The 22,503-nt window shown below is 45.3% G+C and overlaps 1 protein-coding gene and 1 pseudogene across 3 annotated transcripts in view; both read left to right on the top strand.

Moving 5' to 3' along the window:
* LOC147014493 (dachshund homolog 1-like) overlaps window positions 1-22,503 on the top strand; it is a 205,315-nt gene that overhangs the window by 116,228 nt on the left and 66,584 nt on the right. For 2 of the 3 annotated variants that reach the window (XM_085852486.1, XM_085852485.1), the window contains exons 2-3: window positions 15,579-15,688; window positions 21,405-21,545. In XM_085852486.1, the coding sequence (XP_085708612.1) occupies window positions 15,579-15,688; window positions 21,405-21,545 (251 nt within the window). The remainder of the gene's footprint in view (window positions 1-15,578; window positions 15,689-21,404; window positions 21,546-22,503) is intronic. The other variant, XM_085852487.1, reaches the window with a different exon arrangement.
* On the top strand, window positions 17,747-17,887 carry LOC147014494 (signal recognition particle RNA; annotated as a pseudogene).

Raw genomic sequence — 22,503 nt, forward strand, 5'->3', positions numbered from 1 at the left:
ACTCAACTTTTTGTTCTACATCACGATTCTGAAGCGAAAGCGTGTGATTTGATTGAAATAGTGAGTATTTTAGCTTCATATTTGCACAAAAAATGCTCAAATTACCCTAAAATAAGCTTTATAAAACCAAACAAAAGCATTGTCTGACTCAACTTTATGTTCTGCATCACTATTCTGAAGCGAAAACGTGTGATTTCATTGAAATAGTGAGTATTTTAGCTTCAAATTCGCGCAAAAAATGCTCAAATCACCCTAAAACAAGCTTTTTAAACCAAACAAAAGCATTGTCTGACTCAACTTTTTGTTCTACATCACGATTCTGAAGCGAAAGCGTGTGATTTGATTGAAATAGTGAGTATTTTAGCTTCAAATTTGCACAAAAAATGCTCAAATTACCCTAAAATAAGCTTTTTAAAACCAAACAAAAGCATTGTCTGACTCAACTTTATGTTCTGCATCACTATTCTGAAGCGAAAACGTGTGATTTCATTGAAATAGTGAGTATTTTAGCTTCAAATTCGCGCAAAAAATGCTCAAATCACCCTAAAACAAGCTTTTTAAACCAAACAAAAGCATTTTTCTGACTCAACTTTTTGTTCTGCATCACTATTCCAAGGGCGTAGCCAGTGGTCCAAAAGCGATGAAGCGAAAATAGGTCGGGGGGGGGGGATGTTGTCCTATTTAGGTATTGTGATCGGAGTGGAGATAAGAGTATTCAGAGCACTGCCGGGTAGCTTTGATAGTTTACTCCGCAGGGAGATCAGATGGCCAGAGGGCTCAGGCTAGATCATATTTCAGGAAATGACCGACGAAGCAACTGCCTCGTCTGCCTCAGCCTGGCTACGCCATTGCAGATGAAGCCCCACACACTGTGTGCACCTCATCGCTCAGGCTCAGATCAGGCTGCACGCACTGTGTGCACTTGATCGCTCAGGTGATGATCCATACAGCATACGCATCTGGTCGCTTGGGAACCAAATCTGACTGCATGCACTGTGTGCACCTCATCACTCAGGGCACAGATCTGGCTGCACACACTGCACGTGAGCAAAGAGTATTGTGGTTAGCTTGTTTCCAGTGGGAATTGGGATGTGGAGTGGAGTGGAGACTTGTAAATGTTCGAGATGATTGGGAGATAAAAACATCTTGGAAACGTGTAATATGCTCGAATTAATTAAACTTAGATTTGGTGAACATGAAGTGAGAATCGAGACAGCATCACAAAACATCTAAAATATAGATGTTTTCAGCATAAAAGGCCATGGAAAGAAACTCGGACGTTCTCTAAGGTGATGTACAAAACAATTTTGAAAGATGTACACAAGAATATGCTGCAAGTGTTGGATTTTCGAATTGTTGGCACTTTGAGAACACGTCAAGAGCAACTTGAAAGGAGAGAAGATTTTCGGTCAGGGAGGTCGGTACAGGCTCGGGGATTTAGTGAAGAATGATGTAACAGAGAAACAGAAGTTTTTGGGACTATGGGGTATGTGCTTTGAGAAGAAGGCAAAAGTAACCTTAAAGAAGGTGAGAATAGTTCAGAAGTAAGGGGTATGGTATTTCTGATGAAGGGAAGAACGACGTTAAATAAGGTGAGAAGATTTTGGGATTAAGGGGTATGGGTTTTGAAATGAAGCCTAGAGCGATGTTAAGGGAGAGAAGATTTTGGGACTTCGGGGTATGGGCTCTGAGTTTAAGTGAAAAAGACCTTAAAGAAGGAGAGAAGATGTTGGGACTAAGCATAAGGGTCTATGAGATGAAGCCAAGAGTCCTATCGATGTCGTGCAGGAGAAGCGGGGGTGTTGGCGGTCCTGCTTCGAGGGATCTGCACCCTCGCAGGGTGACAGGCACTGCTGTGATTTCCATTCATTCCTCAGCCGCAGTGTCACCGCCTGGAGCCTCTTTGTCTCTGCTCGGACAGGGCCATGACCTTCAAAATACACTGTCAGTCCGTGCCAAATCAAGCTAAAAAGCATACAAAGCGCAGAGCCTGCCCTGTCGCGCCCGTCCCCAAAGCTCCATCCAAACGGTTGGCCTCTCGGCCCGGCCGGCACAGAGCGGCCACTCAAAAGGTTAACCACAGACGCGTCTCTATAGAAATTGCGACTCGGAGACGCCTCGGCGCGCGTTGCTCACTCCGAGACAACTCGAGACGGCGATTTATATCGAGCGGCGCGTTCAGCGGTCGCAGCTTTTATCTTCGAGCGGGACGAGGGTGGGATCGGCCCCAAGTTGCGTTGCTCTCCCGCGGCGGGTGGTGCAAGAGGCACTCGCGGCATACGCAGTCCCATTTTTCGCACTCGGCTCCATTTTTCTTACTCAGCCCCATTTTGCACACTCAGCCCCATTTTTTGGACTGAGCCGCATTTTACGCATCTTGCCACATTTTTTGGACTGAGCCGCATTTTACGCATCTTGCCACATTTTTTGCACTCAACACAATTTTTTTGCACTCAGCTTCATTTCTTGCACTCGGCCTCTTTTTTTTTTTTGCAATCAGACACATTTTGCGCTCTCACCCCCTTCCCCACCCCCCTCCTCCCCAGACTTGCATCACGCAGGCATGCCACAGGACATGATAGCATGGTTCGACCATGCCACAGGACATGATAGCATGGTTCGACCATGCCACAGGACATGATAGCATGGTTCGACCATGCCACAGGACATGATAGCATGGTTCGACCATGCCACAGGACATGATAGCATGGTTCGACCATGCCACAGGACATGATAGCATGGTTCAACATGAAGTGGGCTTGCGGTCCGTGCGTTAAAATTTCTCTGCGCGATACGGGAGCGTCCGGGAGGCTTTGCAGACACCGTGCTGGGAGGAACGTGGGAGGGTGGGGAAAAAGGATGGGGGGGGGGGAGACAGAACGTCCATATTTTTTACAATCCACGTCTGCCTGCCAGTTTCCATGGCCTTGTTTTCGTCATCTCCTTTCTTTCTCCACCGCGAGTCCACCCACATGCTTCGCTGTCTGTGCGACAATCGCACGAGGCACTTTGTGGCTTTTCGTTTATAATAATTTCTCACGCTTTGCATCAAACAGTATGGCATCTGTTGTAGCCCGTAGGGGGTTGGGGGGGGGAGGAAGGGGACGACACTGTGCGGTTACTCGGCTTCCAAAGCGTAACCCGTACTCAAACTCTGTAACATGTACTCGAATGTGCTGCGCCGTGTACGCACGGAAGTCCGTTTTGCGGGCACACAACCTCGACTCGGTGGGAGTCGAGCAGCCCCAGTTTATCTGTCTCGGGGACAAACCCAATCGCCGCAGGGACACGACCCCGCCGACGAGACGGCTCTTTGGGGAGTTTACAAACGCAAACATTGAAGCGACATTGGGCGAGCGCGTTTCGTGCGCTCGGAGTGCTCGGAATGCTCGGAGTGCTCAGAGTGCTCGGAGTGCTCGGAGCGCCCGGAGTGCTCGGAGTGCTCGGAGGGCTCGGAGTGCTCGGAGGGCTCGGAGTGCTCGGAGTGCTCAGAGTGCTCAGAGTGCTCGGAGTGCTCGGAGGGCTCGGAGGGCTCGGAGTGCTCGGAGTGCTTGGAGTGCTCGGTGCGCTCGGAGTTCTTGGTGCGCTCGGAGTTCTCGGTGCGCTCGGAGTGCTTGGAGTGCTCGGAGTGCTCGGTGCGCTCGGAGTTCTTGGAGCGCTCGGAGTGCTCGGTGCGCTCGGAGTGCTTGGAGTGCTCGGAGTGCTCGGAGTGCCCGGAGTGCTGGCTGGTTAATGAAGGCTATGAAACCAAACGGGTGCACGCTGTGCCGGGTAAACAATGCGCTCGAAACGGAAGGCAAGCCACGCCACCGAAGTCGACGTGAGAAAGAGAAGGTGAGAGGAGGTGGTTTTGTTTATGACGCTCTCAGCGTGAGATTTCCACTTGTGTACCCGCAGACAACGCGCGCTGCCATTTATTGAATTTCGAACCCCCTCCTGGAGGGTCTTGGGGTGGCATTCAAGCCATCCTGAAGGATCATCGGGATGGCACTCGAACCCTCCTGTAGGGTCTTGCGGTGGCACCGAAGCCATCATAAGGCATCACCGTGGTGGCACTCGAACCCTCCTTAAAGGATCATATAGGGTGTCACTGCGGTCATCCCAAAGGGTTATCGGATTGGGTGGCGTTCTAACCATCCCAGATGGTCATCGGGGTGCAGGTACCCGAGCCAACCGAAGGGATCATCGGGGGTGACACCCAAACCATCCGAAGGGATCATGAGGACGCGCGTTTCTCTGCATCCACAGGCGACGTTGCGCGTGAGAACGCCGAGGGGGCACGGAGAGCGAGAGGCAGAAAAGCGCGACGGGGGGGGGGCGGGGGGGGCGAGCCGGCCGGAGCGGTAATGAGAGATTACTAAAATGTCCCTTTTGACCTCGGCAAGTTTGTTAGAAAGTGTCGGCGTGGGGTTTTTTGTGTGTGTGCGCGGAGACACCGCGGACCATCAAATAACGGGCGCATCGCGCGACACGCAGAGCCCGCCGTCGGAAATTGATGAATCGTATATAAAATGCAAATGAGAAGGCATAAATCTTAAGCGGCTGACAGTTTAATTTATGAGCGGCTTAATGAATGCAGATTAGTTTTAATTAAATATTCTCAATGACACGGGAACTGTCCGTCCTTCAGTGCAGCGCGCGCTGCCCCCCCTGTCCCCCCCTCCCCCAGGTCCCACCGCAGCCCACGATGCGCCTGGCGCGTCTTGTTGCGCCTTGTCATGGCCCGTCCTTCAAGAGCTTCGGCACCGCGGAGTTGTGGGGAACAGTGGGGCTCCGGCGACTGCCGGGACGACGAAGCCTTCGTAATGGGGGTCCGTCAGCAAGGAATCTTGGGCCGGGGCGTCGTGACGTCACAGGGGAGAGGGGATGTGCGCGAGCGGATTATTTACATGGGGTCACGTTTTGTAAAGTAATTAATGGGGCATCGGTGGCCGCCACGCTGTCCATTTGTGGTGCGATGGTCATCATGCCGCACCTCGACCCTCGGGTGACCATGTAAATCCAAAGAGTTCTTCATGCGGATCTGGCTCCGTGCTTCATTCCTCTGAAGTTCAGCCTTAACTGATAAACACCGAGTTAAAGGTGAACTAGTGCGTGCCCGTATGTGCGCGGCCGTACGTGCAAAAAAAACAAAACAAAAAAACTTTCAAACCGCATGCCAGAACCAACAACCACACAGGCCGTTCCTTCGCTCTCGTAAACGACGACTGGATTGGGGCATTGTGTTTATCTATAAATGCGCATAAGAAATCGAGAAATTATCAAACCTTGAAAAGGCACATACTCAGGTCCCCAGCGTCAATTGTTACGTCATTTCAAACGAAGAAGAATTGTGATGTCATAGCACCGTATCCTGTCATTGGTTTGGTAAATAAATGGCCTTAACTTGGGAACCACTTGTCCGATTAATATCAAACCTTGAAAAGGCACATACTCAGGTCCCCAGCGTCAATTGTGATGTCATATCAAACGACGAAGAATTGTGACGTCAATTGTGATGTCATAGCAAAATGTCCTGTCATTGGTTAGTAAATAAATGGCCATAACTTGAGAACCACTTGTCCGATTAATATCAAACCTTAAAAAGGCACATCCACAGGGCCCCAGCAATATACCTGGCAAGTTTCAATTATATTGGACCAGTGGTTGTCGATAAACAGCGGTCACAGACACACACACAGAGATTGCTGGAGTTATAGATAGATGAAGCAGCTACCGTCGAGCTTGTCGATCCAGCGGAAGGACTGAAGTCGCTCGTTTATTCAGATGTACACACAGTTCACACCCGATACAACTCGGTGCTCCTCATGTGGGGTTGTCTCCAGGTGTAGAGTTGTCTGCGCATCCTAACCGAGCTCTTTGCCCGTGAAAACATGCGGAATTGAATGGAACAAACACCTGGACAGGTGACGGAGCGCACAGGCTGGCGGGGTTCAGTGCGCTGCAAAATGACTTGATGCCTCCATTAACCTCCCCAAAGGACAAGAGCTCAGGACTCGGATGCAGGATTCTGGGATGAAAGTGGGTGGGGAGGAGAGGGGGGGGGTATTGAACATCCCTCAAGCCATGTTCTACACTCACCACTCTAAGTGTCAATGCAAGACTGGTGTGTGATGTAGACTTGTGAACAGCACAACCATTGATCACTGCCCCCTTTGCGTGGTAGTCTCCGTGGCACCGGATGGAGAGAGACTTCTCCCTCTCGATTTACGGTTCATTTTGTGCTCGAGCTTCCCCGTTTGAATCTCTCTTTCCACGTGATTGGTTAATTCCCTCATCGGCTCGAATGGTATGCAAGTACTTTTGGGATGAATTCACTTTGTTTGTGTGTCTACTTGACGGAACCAGCCCGGTGTTTTACTATTCCCCATGTTACCTGGTGTTTTGGTTATAAAGTACCTGTTGGTCTGGCTTGCTTCTGTCTTGGATCAACCATCATGTGTCTAATCTCCCTCACGGTGCACGGTACAGGTAACACCTCACTGGGTGCACACACTCTTTTCCTCTTGGAGGTTTGGGATTAGGCTGGGTTGTAGGTTTGGTAAGCTTGATTGGGGATTAGGCTTGTAGGTTTGGTGTAAGTCGTGTGTTTACTAGTATGGTTAGGGATATACATAATGTGTTTACTAGTATGGTAAGGGTTATACATAATGTGTTTACTAGTATGGTTAGGGTTAGGGTTAGGGTTATGGATAATGTTATTACTAGTATGGTTCATGTTGGTGTTAGGGTTATACATAATGTGTTTACCTGTATGGTTCGGGTTATACATAATGTGTTTACTAGTCTGATTAGGGTTATACATAATGTGTTGACTCGTCTGGTTAGGGTTATACATCATGTGTTTACCTGTATGGTTAGGGTTATACATAATGTTTTACTAGTCCGATTAGGGTTATACATAATGTGTTTACTAGTCTGATTAGGGTTATACATAATGTGTTGACTCGTCTGGTTAGGGTTATACATAATGTGTTTACTGGTGTACTTTGGGTTAGGGTTATCCATAATGTGTTTACTCGTCTGATTAGAATTATACATAATGTGTTTACTAGTCTGATTAGGGTTATACATAATATGTTTACCTGTATGGTGAGGGTTATACATAATGTGTTTACTCGTCTGATTAGGGTTATACATAATGTGTTTATCTGTATGGTTAGGGTTATACATAATGTGTTTCCTCGTCTGATTAGGGTTATACATAATGTGTTTACTAGTCTGATTAGGGTTATACATAATGTGTTGACTAGTCTGGTTGGGGTTATACATAATGTGTTTACTGGTGTAGTTCGGGTTAGGGTTATCCATAATGTCTTTCTGGTGTGGTTTCGGTTATGGTTATACACAATGTTTATACTAGTATGGTTCGTGTTAGGGTTAGGGTTATACATAATGTTATTACTAGTATGGTTCGTGTTAGGGTTAACGTTATACATCATGTGATTACTCGTTTGATTATGTTTATGGTTAGCATTAGGGTTATACATCGTGTGTTTTCTCGTCTTGTTTGGGTTAGCTGTTATGGTTAGGTACATAGTCATCGGTTTACTAGTCAGCTGTGATCAGTGTGCCTGAATGCTGTCAATGACCTTACAAGACCTTATATCGGAGCTTTGAAAAACTTTTCATAACATACAGAATGAGAACAAGAACATTAACCCTGAAAGATTCATCCAAAGGCTGCTGCTCATGTAAGCTTTGTGAACCACGTGACTATTTCATACAGCTCCTTTTTGGTCGTGATTTTGGGGATTGTCTTGTGGGGTCCTCTTTCTAGATTTCTGTTTCTGCTCATCTTAAGACTTTGAACTTCTGTCTTCATTCCTATGTATCTTTAATTATTTATATTTGTTCCGAGATTCCTGTCCTAATCTGTGAGTTTGCATTTGTTATATTTCTTAATTAATGGTCAACATTAACTTCAGTGCATTATGCATGCTGCAGTCATAAAAGTCAAGGAGAGGCGTAGGAGAATGAAAAAAAAAAGAATTGTGTTGGACTGAGTCCAGGATGCTGATCCAGGATCGAATGAGTGATTAACGGAATGCTACCCTCCCACATCCAAGTCCTTGCTGGGACGTGGATGCGCTTTCTCCCAAGAGGAAACTTTCGAAAACCACAACAATAAGTTTGAATTGATTACATCTGCCACCAACAAATTAGGGGATGCAATATTGACTGCAACATCACTCATAAACACGTCATCATATAAGGAAATGCTCTTAAAGGTTGTTACTCGTACATCATCTTCAGGTGCTCAGGATTAAAGAGAGACGAAATGATTCAGCTAATGTTGCCAAAACACATATTTCTCACACCCTCGGTGGCCACAAAAGGGTGAACTTACTTTAAAGTTTACTTAATGTGAAAAAACCTTGAACATATATTTCTGTTGTGGCATGACTTATCGTCCAACACGAGAATAATTTTCTGTAGCCACTATTAAACCAATTACTAAACCCACGCGACCAATCACACCACTAAACGAAGACTAAATCTACTACGAGGGGGCCCTCTTGGTTTTCGGCTCGACCCTTCTCCTGTGGTGTTAATAAAAAATATTAACCACAGTCAATCCACTACTAATCACGACCAGTAAACCAATTACTAAATCCACACTAAACTTACTACTTAGCACTATTAAACTCACCATGAAACTTACAGTAAACCCACTACTAACCGCAGTAAATCCACCATTAACCACACTAAACTCACAGTAAACTCACTACTAAATCCACACCAAACCTACTACTAAAGACGACTAAACACACTGTTTAGCACACCAGTAAACTTACAGTAAACCCTCTACTAACCACACGAAACTCACAGCAAATCCACCACTTAATGCACACTAAATTAAGCGACTGTTACACCAAACTACTAATATTCAACCCACCATTAAACTCACAGTGAATTGGAAATCCACTCCTAAGTACTAACCAACCACATTAAACCCGACTACCAAACACTAATAAATCCACCAATGACCATTAAACTGACAGTAAACCCACTATAAACCCAAATGAAACCCAGTACTGCCCATTATTGAACCCACAAAAGCAGTGGTTCCATTTTCACATATAATAATGCAGCAGAGGAAGGTCGATTCATGTTCTACCTGGAAATTTGTGTGTTTTCAATATGAATGGTCACTGGATTTTCACAAGTTCCAATGAACACCAGACCTGGAACAGGCGAGGAAGGGAGTGGTCGTGGGATCACCACCTCGGGATAAAGAGGAGGGGGAGGACAGTATGAGTGTGACGTGTATCACTCAGTGGGGTGTTATTTCCTTGTGTGTGTTCACTGCTGATGCCGTTGAAAAGAAGACCTATGAACTAAGTGTAAAACAGGCAAGAAAGCAGCACAGGAACAACGCGAAGTTTAAACACCGCACAAAGTGTTTGCTGTAAGTCCAACGCCCCTTGACTTCGAAAGGGCAATAACAGAGAGTTTGAGCCGTGATGTGAAACGAACATGACGCAGGAATGGGTGACTGGGTGATGTTTCTCCGTCATTTAGCTTTGAGTTCTCCAGATTTATATTAACAGCTTTTTGGAATGCCTATACTGTAGTGTGTACATAAATATAATGTTTTGTGAAATGTGTCGGAGTGCATTTCAAAAAGCACCTGAACCGGCACATATGATATGAAAGGACTATGAAGGAATGGCAGGTCTCTTGGTGGAAAGGTGGGCAAAGCCCAGGTGTTTGTTTTGGTTCGACGTGCACCTTAAGCATCACATGCACCATAATAGTGGACCATTGGGTGTGCTGGCTGGCATCCTCGTCAAATTCGCACTCATTTGCCCCAATATGTACACATGCTTCAGCAATGATGCAGCCAGCAGCCCAAGTTCGTGATTCATAATCCCATTTACATATACAGTCCAGTTGAATTTGATTGATAGACTGATGAGAAGAAATATTATTTTCTCTTGTCCACGTCCTGTTTGTTTGGGATTCATAAGTGTAAGGAGTTAGCGATCACTGCCTTGTGAATATAGTAATGGAAGTAAACAAACGCCCAAAGGGGAGGAAACGGCAGCAGAGAAAGGCTGTGGGAGTATCGAAGTTTTCATTTTCAATAAGATGAGATACAAATGTCCAAGCGGCAAATTTAATAAACGATGGGTCAAACAGAATGTACGTGTGGAAGTGGATTCAAACAGCGACTGATGAAATCAATAATGTGCTTGAGGTCCAACTGAACTGGTCCCAGCCAGTCGAGCTGTTTGCTTTGTGAATACACGGTCACAGGTAGCAACACCAATTTGCATGAGTGTTACTCATGAGACATCCACGTGATATATTGGCATGAGCAATCCCCCTGAGCGATTCCCATAGGAACTCCTTGTGAGCGATTCACACGAGAACTCCTTGTGAGCGATTCACATGAGAACTCCTCATGAGCGATTCACATGAGTTGTCCTCATGAGCGATTCCCATGATTGGTCCTCCTGAACGATTGACATGAGAACTCGTGAGCGATTCACATGAGTGGTCCTCATGAGCGATTCACATGAAAACCCCTCGTGAGCGATTCACATGAGTTGTCCTCATGAGCGATTCAAATGAGTTGTCCTCGTGAACGATTCAAATGAGTTGTCCTCGTGAACGATTCACATGAGTTGTCCTCATGAGTGATTCACATGAGATCTCCCATTGGCGATTCCCATTAGTGGTCCTCGTGAGCGATTCCCATGATTGGTCCTCCTGAGTGATTCCCATGAGTAGTCCTCATGAGCGAGTCACATTAGATCTCCCATTAGCAATTCCAATATGTGGTCCTCGTGAGTGATTCCCATGAGAACTGCATGTGAGCGATTCACATGAGAACTCCTTGTGAGCGATTCACATGAGAACTCCTCATGAGCGATTCACATGAGTTGTCCTCATGAGCGATTCCCATGATTGGTCCTCATGAACGATTGACATGAGAACTCGTGAGCGATTCACATGAGTGGTCCTCATGAATGATTCCCATGAGTGGTCCTCGTGAACGATTCACATGAGTTGTCCTCGTGAGTGATTCACATGAGATCTCCCATTGGCGATTCCCATTAGTGGTCCTCGTGAGCGATTCCCATGATTGGTCCTCCTGAGTGATTCCCATGAGTAGTCCTCATGAGCGAGTCACATTAGATCTCCCATTAGCAATTCCAATATGTGGTCCTCGTGAGTGATTCCCATGAGAACTGCATGTGAGTGATTCACATGAGTGGTCCTCATGAGCACTTCACATGAATGGTCCTTTTGAGTGCTTCCCAGGAGCAATTTTCAGAGAGGATTTTATCAACCTCGTTTGTGCTTCCTTAAAACCCCTGGTCATGAGCTGCTGCTGCTCTACTCTGTCCACAGCACTCCTCCACCATCCTCGTTCATCAGCCATCTCTCTCCACACTCCATCCACCTCCACCTTTCTGACATTCCTCTTCACACAATCCTCCCATCTTAACCGCAGTCTACTGCTTTTACTCCTGCCTCACTCTTTCAACACACCTGCTGTCTTCAAAAGTCTATCTTCCTCCATCTATACCATGTTCCCTGCCCACTTCAGCTGCCTCTTTACCAATCCTCCCGTCAGGCTCATCTGCACACCAATCTCTTCTCTCTGTTTGTCCATCCTTCTTCTATCCACCCTCTTCACTCCCACCACATCACCTTCCTGACCCAGTTCTTGCAGACCTGCAGCCTCTTTTGCTGCTGTTATGTTAGTGCCACCGTTTCAAGACCGTATAGGTATGCCATCATTGCACATGACCTGATGACTTTCCCAATCAACTTCCTCGATATCTTCCTATCCACCGTCAAATGCTCCAATTTCCTTCAAGTATTCACAGCTCACACCCACGTGTATCCTCCTCCATACCTCTGCCTCTGAACTATCATCACTGGACACTGTTCCACAAAGGTACACAAATCTATTTCCATGCCTTACCTCTTTCCCCTCTCAATTTATGTTCAATTTCTTTCTCTCTCTCTCTCTCTCTCTCTCTCTCTCTCTCTCTCTCTCTCTCTCTCTCTCTCTCTCTCTCTCTCTCTCTCTCTCTCTCTCTCTCTCTCTCTCTCTCTCTCTCTCTCTCTCTCTCTCTCTCTCTCTCTCTCTCTCTCTCTCTCTCTTGTCTGACCCACGTTACCTCCGTCTGCTGCAGGCTCATCCTCAGTCTTTGCTTCTCAAATGAAAGATAAATCTTCATGTGAAGAGGTTAAGATATAAACTCAGTAGAGCACATACCTCCACCATGTAAAGCCTGATCCACAAGAACATATCGGGCACAATACATTTTTGAAATATCATGCAATATATCGTTTTTGGCCCTATCTCTCAATGGTGAAGAATGACTTCAAAAATTATCGGATCCGAATTCGGATCTTCACCAAAATAGAATCCACTCTTCCATGTCACACACCCAACATGTCCACCAAGTTTTGTCCGAATTCGTCCACAACTTTTTGAGATATCCTGCGTACAGACAAACAAAACGTAACTTCCTTCCACCTTTGATGGTGAAAATAATAAAAAAGAAAACAATTGAGCTTTCACCATGAACTATACTGTGATATTTAAGTAATTATTACCATTATTATTAGGACTTATCGTGGCTCATGTGACATTGAAAAAGTGAACCCCCGATTGGCGATGCAGGTGAGTACCTGGACATTGGGGAGACACAGCGCCAAAGTTTTTTTTTTTTGAAATCGCAGTTGTTGCACAGAGCCCACTCTACACAATGTTTGTCCACGTCTTTCCATGTCATGAGAGCTAATCTGCTGATTATAGCATTGGAAAGTTTTGTCTTTCGCTTTGTTTGCCCAATTCATCTGCTTTAGCGCATTTGGCAATCAGCAGGGTGTTGAATTAGAGCACTTGCTGTCCATTAAATTGGCTTTTCCTGTTGATTTGGTCGTTTTCACTCAGCGTCCGTAACCTGTACCTTTGTCCACAGTGCCAGTTAAGCCCCTAAAAGAGCAAGCTTTCAAGATCGTTCCCAGGTGGCACAAGAGAGTGCTTTGTCGTATTTCATGGCTCAGTCGAGTGGTGTATGGATGGGATTCACGTGCCACGAACGCCTCGTTTTAAATCAAACTCAGACCTCCAGGTCCAGCAGCTCCTTTGAAGTCCCCTTGCACATGTATCGAGCAAGGCGCTTAAGGGCGCGGTGAGGACATGAAGCATTCGGCAAAAATCTGGAGAAAATTTTGTTGTTGCTTCACCTTTGTCTTTTGAAATGCCTTGATGATGAGTTGTTTTACATGTTTGAATCCTCGGGTTTAAAATTGCACATTTTGTTGCAAGAAATGTGTGATTCTGAATACAATTGTATTATGAACTTTAAGCTTATAATGCATTTCTGTCTTTAATAATCTAAAAATTGCAGATATATTGAACATAAATGGAAATACGTCCTGCATGAAACTACATCACAGGCAGAGCAACGGTGCTAACTGCGATGCAACGATTAATTCCAAAGGTCCAGGGTCACCATTAAGGATTACTGCAAAGAAACAATGACAGTATACACGCAGCACATGTGCTACCTGTGCAGATAATAATCTGGGTGGTAGTTTGTGGTGCTCTCTGGTTTGTGTAGTGGTTTGTACTCCTATCTGGTTTAGGTGGTGGTTTGTGGTCTTTTCCAGTTTGGTTGATGGTTTGTAGCCATAACTGGTTTGGCTGGTGGTTTACAGCGCTATCTGATTTGGGTGGTGGTTTGAAGTCCCATTCGGTTTTGATGGTTGTTTGTAGTCCTATTTGGTTTGGATGGTAGTCTTATCTCGTTTGAGTTGGTGGCTTGTAGTCTTATCCGGTTTGGGTGGTGGTTTGCAGTCCTATCTAGTTTGGGTTCTGGTTTTTAGTCGTATCTGGTTTTGGTGGTGGTTTGTAGCTCCATCCAGTTTGGGTTCTGGTTTGTAGTCCTATCCGGTTTGGGTTCTGGTTTGTAGTCATACAAGGTTTGGGTTGGTGGTTTGTAGCCCCATCCAGTTTGGGTTATGGTTTGTAGTTATACAAGGTTTGGGTGGTGGATTGTAGTCCTATCCGGTTTTGGTGGTGGTTTGTAGCCCCATCCAGTTTGGGTTCTGGTTTGTAGTCCGATCCTGTTTGGGTGGTGGGTTGCAATCCTATCCGGTTTGGGTTCTGGTTTGTAGTCATACATGGTTTGGGTTGGTGGTTTGTAGCCCCATCCAGTTTGGGTTCTGGTTTGTAGTCATACACGGTTTGGGTGGTGGTTTGTAGTCCGATCCGGTTTTGGTGGTGGTTTGTAGCCCCATCCAGTTTGGGTTCTGGTTTGTCGTCATACACGGTTTGGGTGGTGGTTTGTAGTCCGATCCGGTGTTGGTGGTGGTTTGTAGCCCCATCCAATTTGGGTTCTGGTTTGTAGTCCGATCCGGTTTGGGTGGTGGGTTGCAGTCCTATCCGGTTTGGGTTCTGGTTTGTAATCATACACGGTTTGGGTGGTGGTTTGTAGTCCTATCCAGTTTTGGTGGTGGTTTGTAGCCCCATCCAGTTTGGATTCTGGTTTGTAGTCCGATCCGGTTTGGGTGGTGGGTTGCAGTCCTATCCGGTTTGGGTTCTGGTTTGTAGTCATACAAGGTTTGGGTTGGTGGTTTGTAGCCCCATCCAGTTTGGGTTCTGGTTTGTAGTCATACACGGTTTGGGTGGTGGTTTGTAGTCCGATCCGGTTTTGGTGGTGGTTTGTAGCCCCATCCAGTTTGGGTTCTGGTTTGTAGTCCGATCCGGTTTGGGTGGTGGGTTGCAGTCCTATCCAGTTTGGGTTCTGGTTTGTAGTCCCATCCGGTTTAGGTGGTGGTTTGTAGTCCTATCCGGTTTGCGTGGTGGGTTGCAGTCCTATCCGGTTTGGGTTCTGGTTTGTAGTCCCATCCGGTTTAGGTGGTGGTTTGTAGTCCTATCCGGTTTAGGTGGTGGTTTGTAGTCCTATCCGGTTTGAGTAGTGGTTTGTAGTCCCATCTGATTTTGTTTGAATGTTTGTTGCCTTATCCTGTGAAGATCCTTTCCTGGATTGATTATTTATTTTGGTTAAGGTTTCTTTGCTTGAGTTCTTCATGACACCCGATTGATTCATTTACTCAACGGATTTGATGATAACATACCAGACAAGATAATTAATGCTTCTCTCTATCCTGCTTTTCTTTATTTTAATATGTTTTCTCTTTTTTTTACAACTCCCCCCCCCCATGAAGTTGGATGTTTGGATGCCTGGCTCATTGCCTTCATTTTGTATTGCTGATGACGGAGAGCGAGTCAGATATGGCTACTCAATACTGGTGTTTGTAAACTTCTGTAAATGCACGTGATTTGTGCACTGGCCCATTTGGGTTGTGGTCTATGGTAGTTCCACGTGAAGATCTCCATTCATCTCTTACACATGACAGTGTTAATGCAAAAGTGATGGAGTTTTCCACATGGGATGACCACGGGCCGCTGCCCTAAAGGTGGTCACCTGGATTGGTCAAAATTTCTATCAATGACAAGAAAGTTTCCCTCACTCTTTATGGTCTTACCGTGTTGCCTCTCTGTCCCTCTCTGTGCTGTGTGCACTCCCTTGGTTCAGCTCACGTCCTGGACGACCACCCAAGCGCTCGCATGGCCTTCTCTCGCCTGAGGGTCTTATACCGCATGCCGTCAGCGGCCTGCTATCACCCACCGTCCTCTCGCCCGCAGGTGTGTATAGCAGTCTCTCTGTTAAAAAAAAAAGATGAGTTCTTATTCTAAGCAAAGTTTGTGCAAGTTTACATACTTCACTTTAACAGCACATGTGTGCACAACTGGAAGTATGATACAAGATGTCCGATGCAATTACTATTGGGAGTGTAATGAGGATGCCAAATGGTCAGACTGATATATCCGGTCATGTCAGGTCAAAAGGTGGAGGTGATTTGTCGTTTTTTTTTTTTTTAACCTACAGTGCCTTCATAAAGTATTCGCAATCCTTGACTTTTGTCACATTTTGTTGTTACAGCCTGAATTTAAAATGGATCAAATTAAAATTTTTATCACCGATCTACACAAAATACCCCATAATGACAAAGTGAAAACATGTTTTTAGAATTTCTTACAAATTAATTCGAAATGAAAAGCTGAAATGTCTTGTGTCAATAAGTATTCAACTCCCTGAGTCAATACTTTGTGGAAGTGCCTTTGGCACTGATTACAACTTCGAGTCTTCTTGGGTAGGTCTGATTCAGCTTTGTACATCTGGATTTTGGGATTTTCTCCCATTCTTCCTTGTAGATTTGCTCAAGCTCTGTCAAGTTGGATGGGGAGTGTCTGTGAACAGCAATCTTCAAGTCTTTCCACAGATTCTCAATGAGATTCAAGTCTGAGCTTTAGTCTGGCCACTCAAGGACTTTCACGTTCTTGTTCTGAAGCCATTCCAGTGTTGCTTTGGTTCGATGCTTGGGGTCATTGTCCTGTTGGATTGTAAATTTTCACTGCAGTCAAAGTTCTTTTGCACTGTGAAGCAGGTTCTCCTCCAGGATTTGCCTGTATTTGGCTCCATTCATTGTTCCCTCTATCCATACAAGTCTCCCAGTCCTTGCGACTGAAAAGCATCCCTATAGCATGATGCTGCCCCAACCATGCTTCATGGTAGGGATGGTGCTGGATGGGTGATGAGCTGTGTTCGGTTTCCACCAGACGTAGTGCTTTTCATTCCGGGCAAAGAGTTCAATTTTCATCTCATCAGACCACAGAATCTTTTGCCTAATGTTCTTAGAGTCTTTCACGTGCCTTTTTGCAAACTCCAGGCATGCTGTCACGTTCCTTTTCTCAGGAGTAGCTTCCGTCTGGCCACTCTCCCATAAATCCTAGATTTGTGAAGTGTTGCAGAGATTGTTGTCCTCCTGACAGGTTCTCCTTTCTCAACCAAGGAACTCTGTAGTTCTGTCAGAATGGTCATTGGGTTCTTGGTCACCTCCCTGATCAAAGTCAAAGTCCTTCTTGCCCAGTTGCTCAGTTTGGTCGGACAGCCAGCTCTAGGAAGAGTCTGGGTCGTTTCATATTCTTTCCATTTCCTAATGATGGAGCTCACTGTATTCTTGGGAGCTTTCAACACTCTAAAAATTGTTTTTTTCCCTTCCCCAGATCTATGCCCCCTCATAATTCTATCGTGGAGTTCCATGGATAGTTCCTAGGACTTCATGGGTAGAGTTTTTGCTCTGACATGTACTGTCAACTGTGGGACCTTGTATAGAAAGGTGTGTTTCTTTCTAAATCATGTCCAATCAATTTAATTGGCCACAGGTGGACTCAGATGAAGTTGTAGAGACATCTCAAAGATGATCAAAGGAAATTGGATGTACCTGAGCTCAATTTGGAGTGTCATAGCAAAGGAACTCTGTAGTTTTGTCATGCCTGGTGTTGGCTTAATGGTTCGGGTAGTGGGCTTGGGATCCCAGGATCCTGAGTTCAAATCCTACTGGGCTGTTGAATTAATACCAGGTGGGGTTGATTCTGCCTGTCAACCTTCTGAGGTTGACAAAATGAGTGCCAACTTTCTGGTATCTTGTGTTGGAGTGGTGACTCATCCAGGATTGTGCCCACTCGTGAAGGAGACTGCTAAGGGAGCACCAATGCTCTGCAAAGACTATAGTTCCAATGGATGGATTGGAAGCCCTAACAGCAAAGGGCTTGAATACTTGTTGACTCAAGACATTTCAGCTTTTCATCATTAATTAATTTCTACAAACATGTTTTAACTTTGTCATTATGGGGTATTTTACCGGGCGTAGTGGCGTGCGCCTGTAATCCGGCTACTCGGAGGCTTGGGTTGGAGGATCGCTTAAGGACGGGAGCTCTGCGCTGGGCCACACTATGAGAGGGTGTAGGGCAGCCCGGAATCATGGCGAAACCCAATCCTTATCCCTGTGTCGTAAGAGGCGACCAGGGTTGCGTCAGGAAGGGCATCCGGCGTAAAAACCTATGCCAAATCAGTATGCGGATCATAACAGATAATCCGCTGTGGCGACCCCTAACAGGAGCAGCCGAAAGACGAACAACAACATTATGGGGTATTTTGTGTGGATCAGTAACAAAAATTTAAATTTAATCCATTTTAAATTCAGGCTGTAACAACAAAATGTGACAAAGGTCAGGTCAGGTCAGGTATGGGAGCATGGGCCAGAGCAGCACGTCGCTGCATCCACTTTCCGCTGGTACTCCAGGGGCCTCCGTCTGGCCATCCCACAGGCAGATGCCTGGCCCATCCTCATCTCCTTGAGATGCTGATTGACCGCCGTCTGGTGGATGACACCTCAGCACCACCCCCGACACTCTCGCAATCTGACCCGAGAATGTTACCCCGTGGTTCCCCTCCTATCATCAAAGGTGTGAAGGGGTGTAAATACTTTCTGAAGGAACTGTATGTGAGAAAACTCGATGACTCTAACGTTAACTGATTGTTCAGAAATTTTTCATAAAACATCATTGAGTCTCTAACTGAGGAATCCTTTTGTGTGTCCACCTTTTAATTTATCTATTTATTTAATACAATTGTAAAGAAAGGCTTATGGAATAGCAGAACGATATTGGGGCAATGAATCATTATAAAAATGGGGCAAAGGTAAACCAGTGGGAGGATAACAAATCGATGCACCACAGCATAATGCGAGGACAATGTAGGGGAAGGGTAAGAACATGGTCTCAACAGGTGTTGTAAAGCTCTGGTGGAAATGGGAGAGACCATGAGGTGGCGGTTGGCAGCAGACTTTAAATTCTGCATTGAAGAGTTTGTGGCAATGGACTCAGAAAGACAGTTCCGCAGATGACAACAGAGGGCTATGAAGGATATGAAAGAATGGAGGTGAGTGTAGACTTAGGGAGAGAAACAAGGAAAGGATTTCTGTGACGATGTGTGATCCGGAAGGGCTGGGGCTGGGTGGAGAGGTGAGAGTGCAGGAGGGACAAAATCAGAATAGAGCTGGCCATATTCCCTGGCACTCCAGATAAAAGCTCTGTACATCATCATAACCTGAGGATGGAAGAGGAAGGACTTGACCCTGCCGAGAATCCCGATGGCTGGCTTTGGAGACCACCTTGGAGATATAACATGTCCAACATTGGTTATCGCTGATATTGAGGCCCAGGAGATCCACCTCTCCCAGAGGATGCCCATATAAATAAATTGGGGTATTTGCTTACTGGTTCTAATGGAGGGGAAAAGTGAGAATATGAGACTTTTATTGTGTGGAAAATACATGTTCCAGGTAGATGACCTATTTTTTCCAGATCTGCAGAGAGGGATGCTGCAACAGCAGGTGGAGGGGTGCAGAACTATCCTGCACATAGTGGAGTTGCTTACAAAGTGATATGCAATAGATTTTCCTGCGATGATGACATCATTGTTGTACATCAAAAATACGATTGATTCAAGAATGATGGATGAAAACTCAGCTATTCCTCTGAAGTTGAGCACATCTTGCCAACTCTCATCAAATGCTTCACATTCATTTCTTGTTTTGAACACAACCTCCCTGTTCATGGCATTGGTTGGTATTCACAATCTCGTGATACCGTTCACAAAGGATGTGCCTGGGATTCGGCAACATTTCAAGCCGTTACCTTGGAAATACCTTGTACGTCCGTCCACATCTGGATGTAAAACCCTGGAGCAGTCCTGGGTTAGCGGATGAAAGATGTCCTTTACTTGAGTTAAATATCTTCCCTACAGGTCACCTACAGGAAGTTATTCTCTTTTTGAGGAAGCTCACAAAGCCCCCCCCCCTTAAAGCACTGCTAATCCACTCTGTAATCCGAGGAGGTTACAAGCAAATGATAACAATGGCGAACAGTAAGTGTATTGGCAGCATTGCTACAAATGGACACAATGCTTAAGGATTTACAGCTAATTTTCAGCAACTTTATTATAATAAATTAATGACTATAGTCAAGCTCTTTGTCAATGATGTACCATTCTCTTCGCAAAGTGTCGGTGCCACCGAAGAAGTTTCCTGAGCAAGGGTTATTTTGGGTGAATTGCCATTGCCATCGCCTTTCCAGCAGGAGTCAGGGCAGGAATTATAAATTTGTTGAGGGTGCCGGCGATAGCTCGCCAACTCCTCGCGAAGGACACCGTGGGGTTTTTAACGTCCACCAATTAATTCCAGCAGACGGGGCGTCCGTTTTACATCCATCTGGCACACACCTTGACGAATCACCCTACCTGTGAAACACCGGGATGACAGTTTATAGCTGGGTCGAGATTCAAACGCAGGCGAGACATAGTAGAGGTGAGTGTGCGTACCTCCAGGCCATCCTGCCAGTCCCATAGTTGAACTATAATATATAATAAAGAAATACACACAGGGAGGGAATTGACCTGCTCAGGCAAAAGTGGACACATAACGCAGGTGATAAAGTTTCAACATTTGTCAACGTTTTAGTCTTTCGATGGATTTTGGTGACACGCGTTCGTTCGGCAGTGTTGTCCCTTTTATTGTATTTGCAATGTTTTTATTTTTACCCAAAGTTCTCATCATATTAGCAGCACGTATTTACCTTTTGGGTTCGGTTATATTTTGGGTACAAAGATGATGAAATATGATATTATGCCATGAAAGAGTCAGCTTGTCACGCAACATGTAATTTTAGTATAACGAGGCATAAACCTCTGTTGTAACATCTGAAAGCCATGAGGATTAATTGCAAGGCACCATCATTCTTTAATGAGGAAAACGCAATAATGGTACATCTAGTAGGAATATGAACCCGAACATGATGTTAAACATTTCCTGAAGAATAAAAGGACAGCGTAGAAGTATCCGATTCTCACCTTGATCCACAAGGAGGATTACACTAATTTGGAAGGCCACAGTTTGCCACGAACCCCCCCCCTTAACCCCCCAGCCCCTCCCCCGTTTTTCATCTAAGGAATTAATTTGCTCCAGAGAATGCCTTCCATATAAAACAAAGTCTGGTGATACCTGGAGAGATTCTTGGTGGACGCAATAACCACCACGCACCGCTCGTTTGGCATCCGATGTGGCTGCCAGTCACAATGCTTGTCGCACTTGTTTTGGAAAGTTTTCGCAATAAAACAGTTCAGAAGTTCATAAGGTCACCAAAACTAACAAGCTTATAGATGATGTATGGTGAGTGTTAAGGCTTGAAGTATATAATTTAACTGATGAGGTTTGGTGGCACATTTTCAGGGAGATAATCATGTTTCATGTGCTTTAATCTCCTCCAAATGTCTCTCCAAATTTGACAGCGGATACCCAAGTACACAGTGTGATGCTTGTTAAAATATTAATTAAATGATAATAATGTGTTATATTACTGTAAAGGTCAGTATGCTTGGGGGTTAAATGAACTTGTACTATGATTTCTCCTTATATTGAAGACACTAAGTCACGGATAAATTATTGCCTTTCTTTGGCAGGCTCGGCTCTGGGAGCCGTTTCGACCCCGTCTGTTTTCCCCGAAGCCCTTAAATTAAAGAAGTTGAAGCTAGAAGCGTTGAACGGGATTCAGGGACCGGGTTCTGGACATAGGGACGTCGATGGAACGGAACACAGAACCGGTGAGCTTGGAAAAGATGGAAGTGGTGAGCAGTTTCATAAGGGATTGGGTTTAAAGGTTTTGAGAACAGGAATTCTTGGACAATGAAAAGCCACGGGTTATATTAGGATAAGAATGATTGAGGCATTGATTGTGATGATTAATTATATCGCTGGTACAGTCTACGAAACGAAATGCTAAATCCCGATAAGAAGTCAAATGGATATATAATGGGTGCATAAGCCATTTTTGCCTGCATCTTCCTTCCATCGAGCGACTGACATATTCACCCAAAACAAAAACCGGGTGAATTGAACAGAATGATCAAGAGCTGGGTCCGTTAGACTCGCATCGCTTATCCCCAGTGGCATTGCGCTTTGGGATGTTGGTCCATGGTTTGTTCCCAAGCGATTGCCTCTTGTCATCCCTGAAAGGACCTTCCAGCTGTTCCTTGTGGGCACAGGCTTTGTTGAAAAAAATTATTTATTTATTAATTAATGAATTTATGTTCCATGGTATTGCTTTCCGTCTCTTATCCTTATCGTTATTCTCGACACCGAAATTAATCAAGAGGCTGTCATGAAACTGCAGAGTGTGACAAGGTGAGAACTATCACGTCCTTGTAGTCTCGGCTTGAGTGGGGTGAGGCAAGCTGAGATGTAATCCTCGTGCTGTCTCATTTACGCATTTCCAGAATGATAAAAACGTCAATTGCGAGGCAATGAGTGTGAGCGTGTTAAAGATGAAAATTAATCATGCCAGCCATTTAGAAAAGCTTTCAACTCGCCAACTTTTTGTACAGTATGATGCAATTGACTTTTAGTCGAATTTCGCTTGACTTTTGTTTGGTGAAAATTAGCATACTGACAGCACAGATGGGCAACCTTTCACAAAGCCGAGCTTGGGCCAAAATTGAAGAGTTGACGTTTAACCATCGTACTCGTACGCACAAAGCCAACCATCCTTTCTGTTCAGGAACG

This window comes from Eptatretus burgeri, chromosome 13 (assembly GCF_056783735.1).
Source record: "Eptatretus burgeri isolate ZD-2024b chromosome 13, Ebu_testis_v1, whole genome shotgun sequence".
NCBI lineage: Eukaryota > Metazoa > Chordata > Myxini > Myxiniformes > Myxinidae > Eptatretus > Eptatretus burgeri.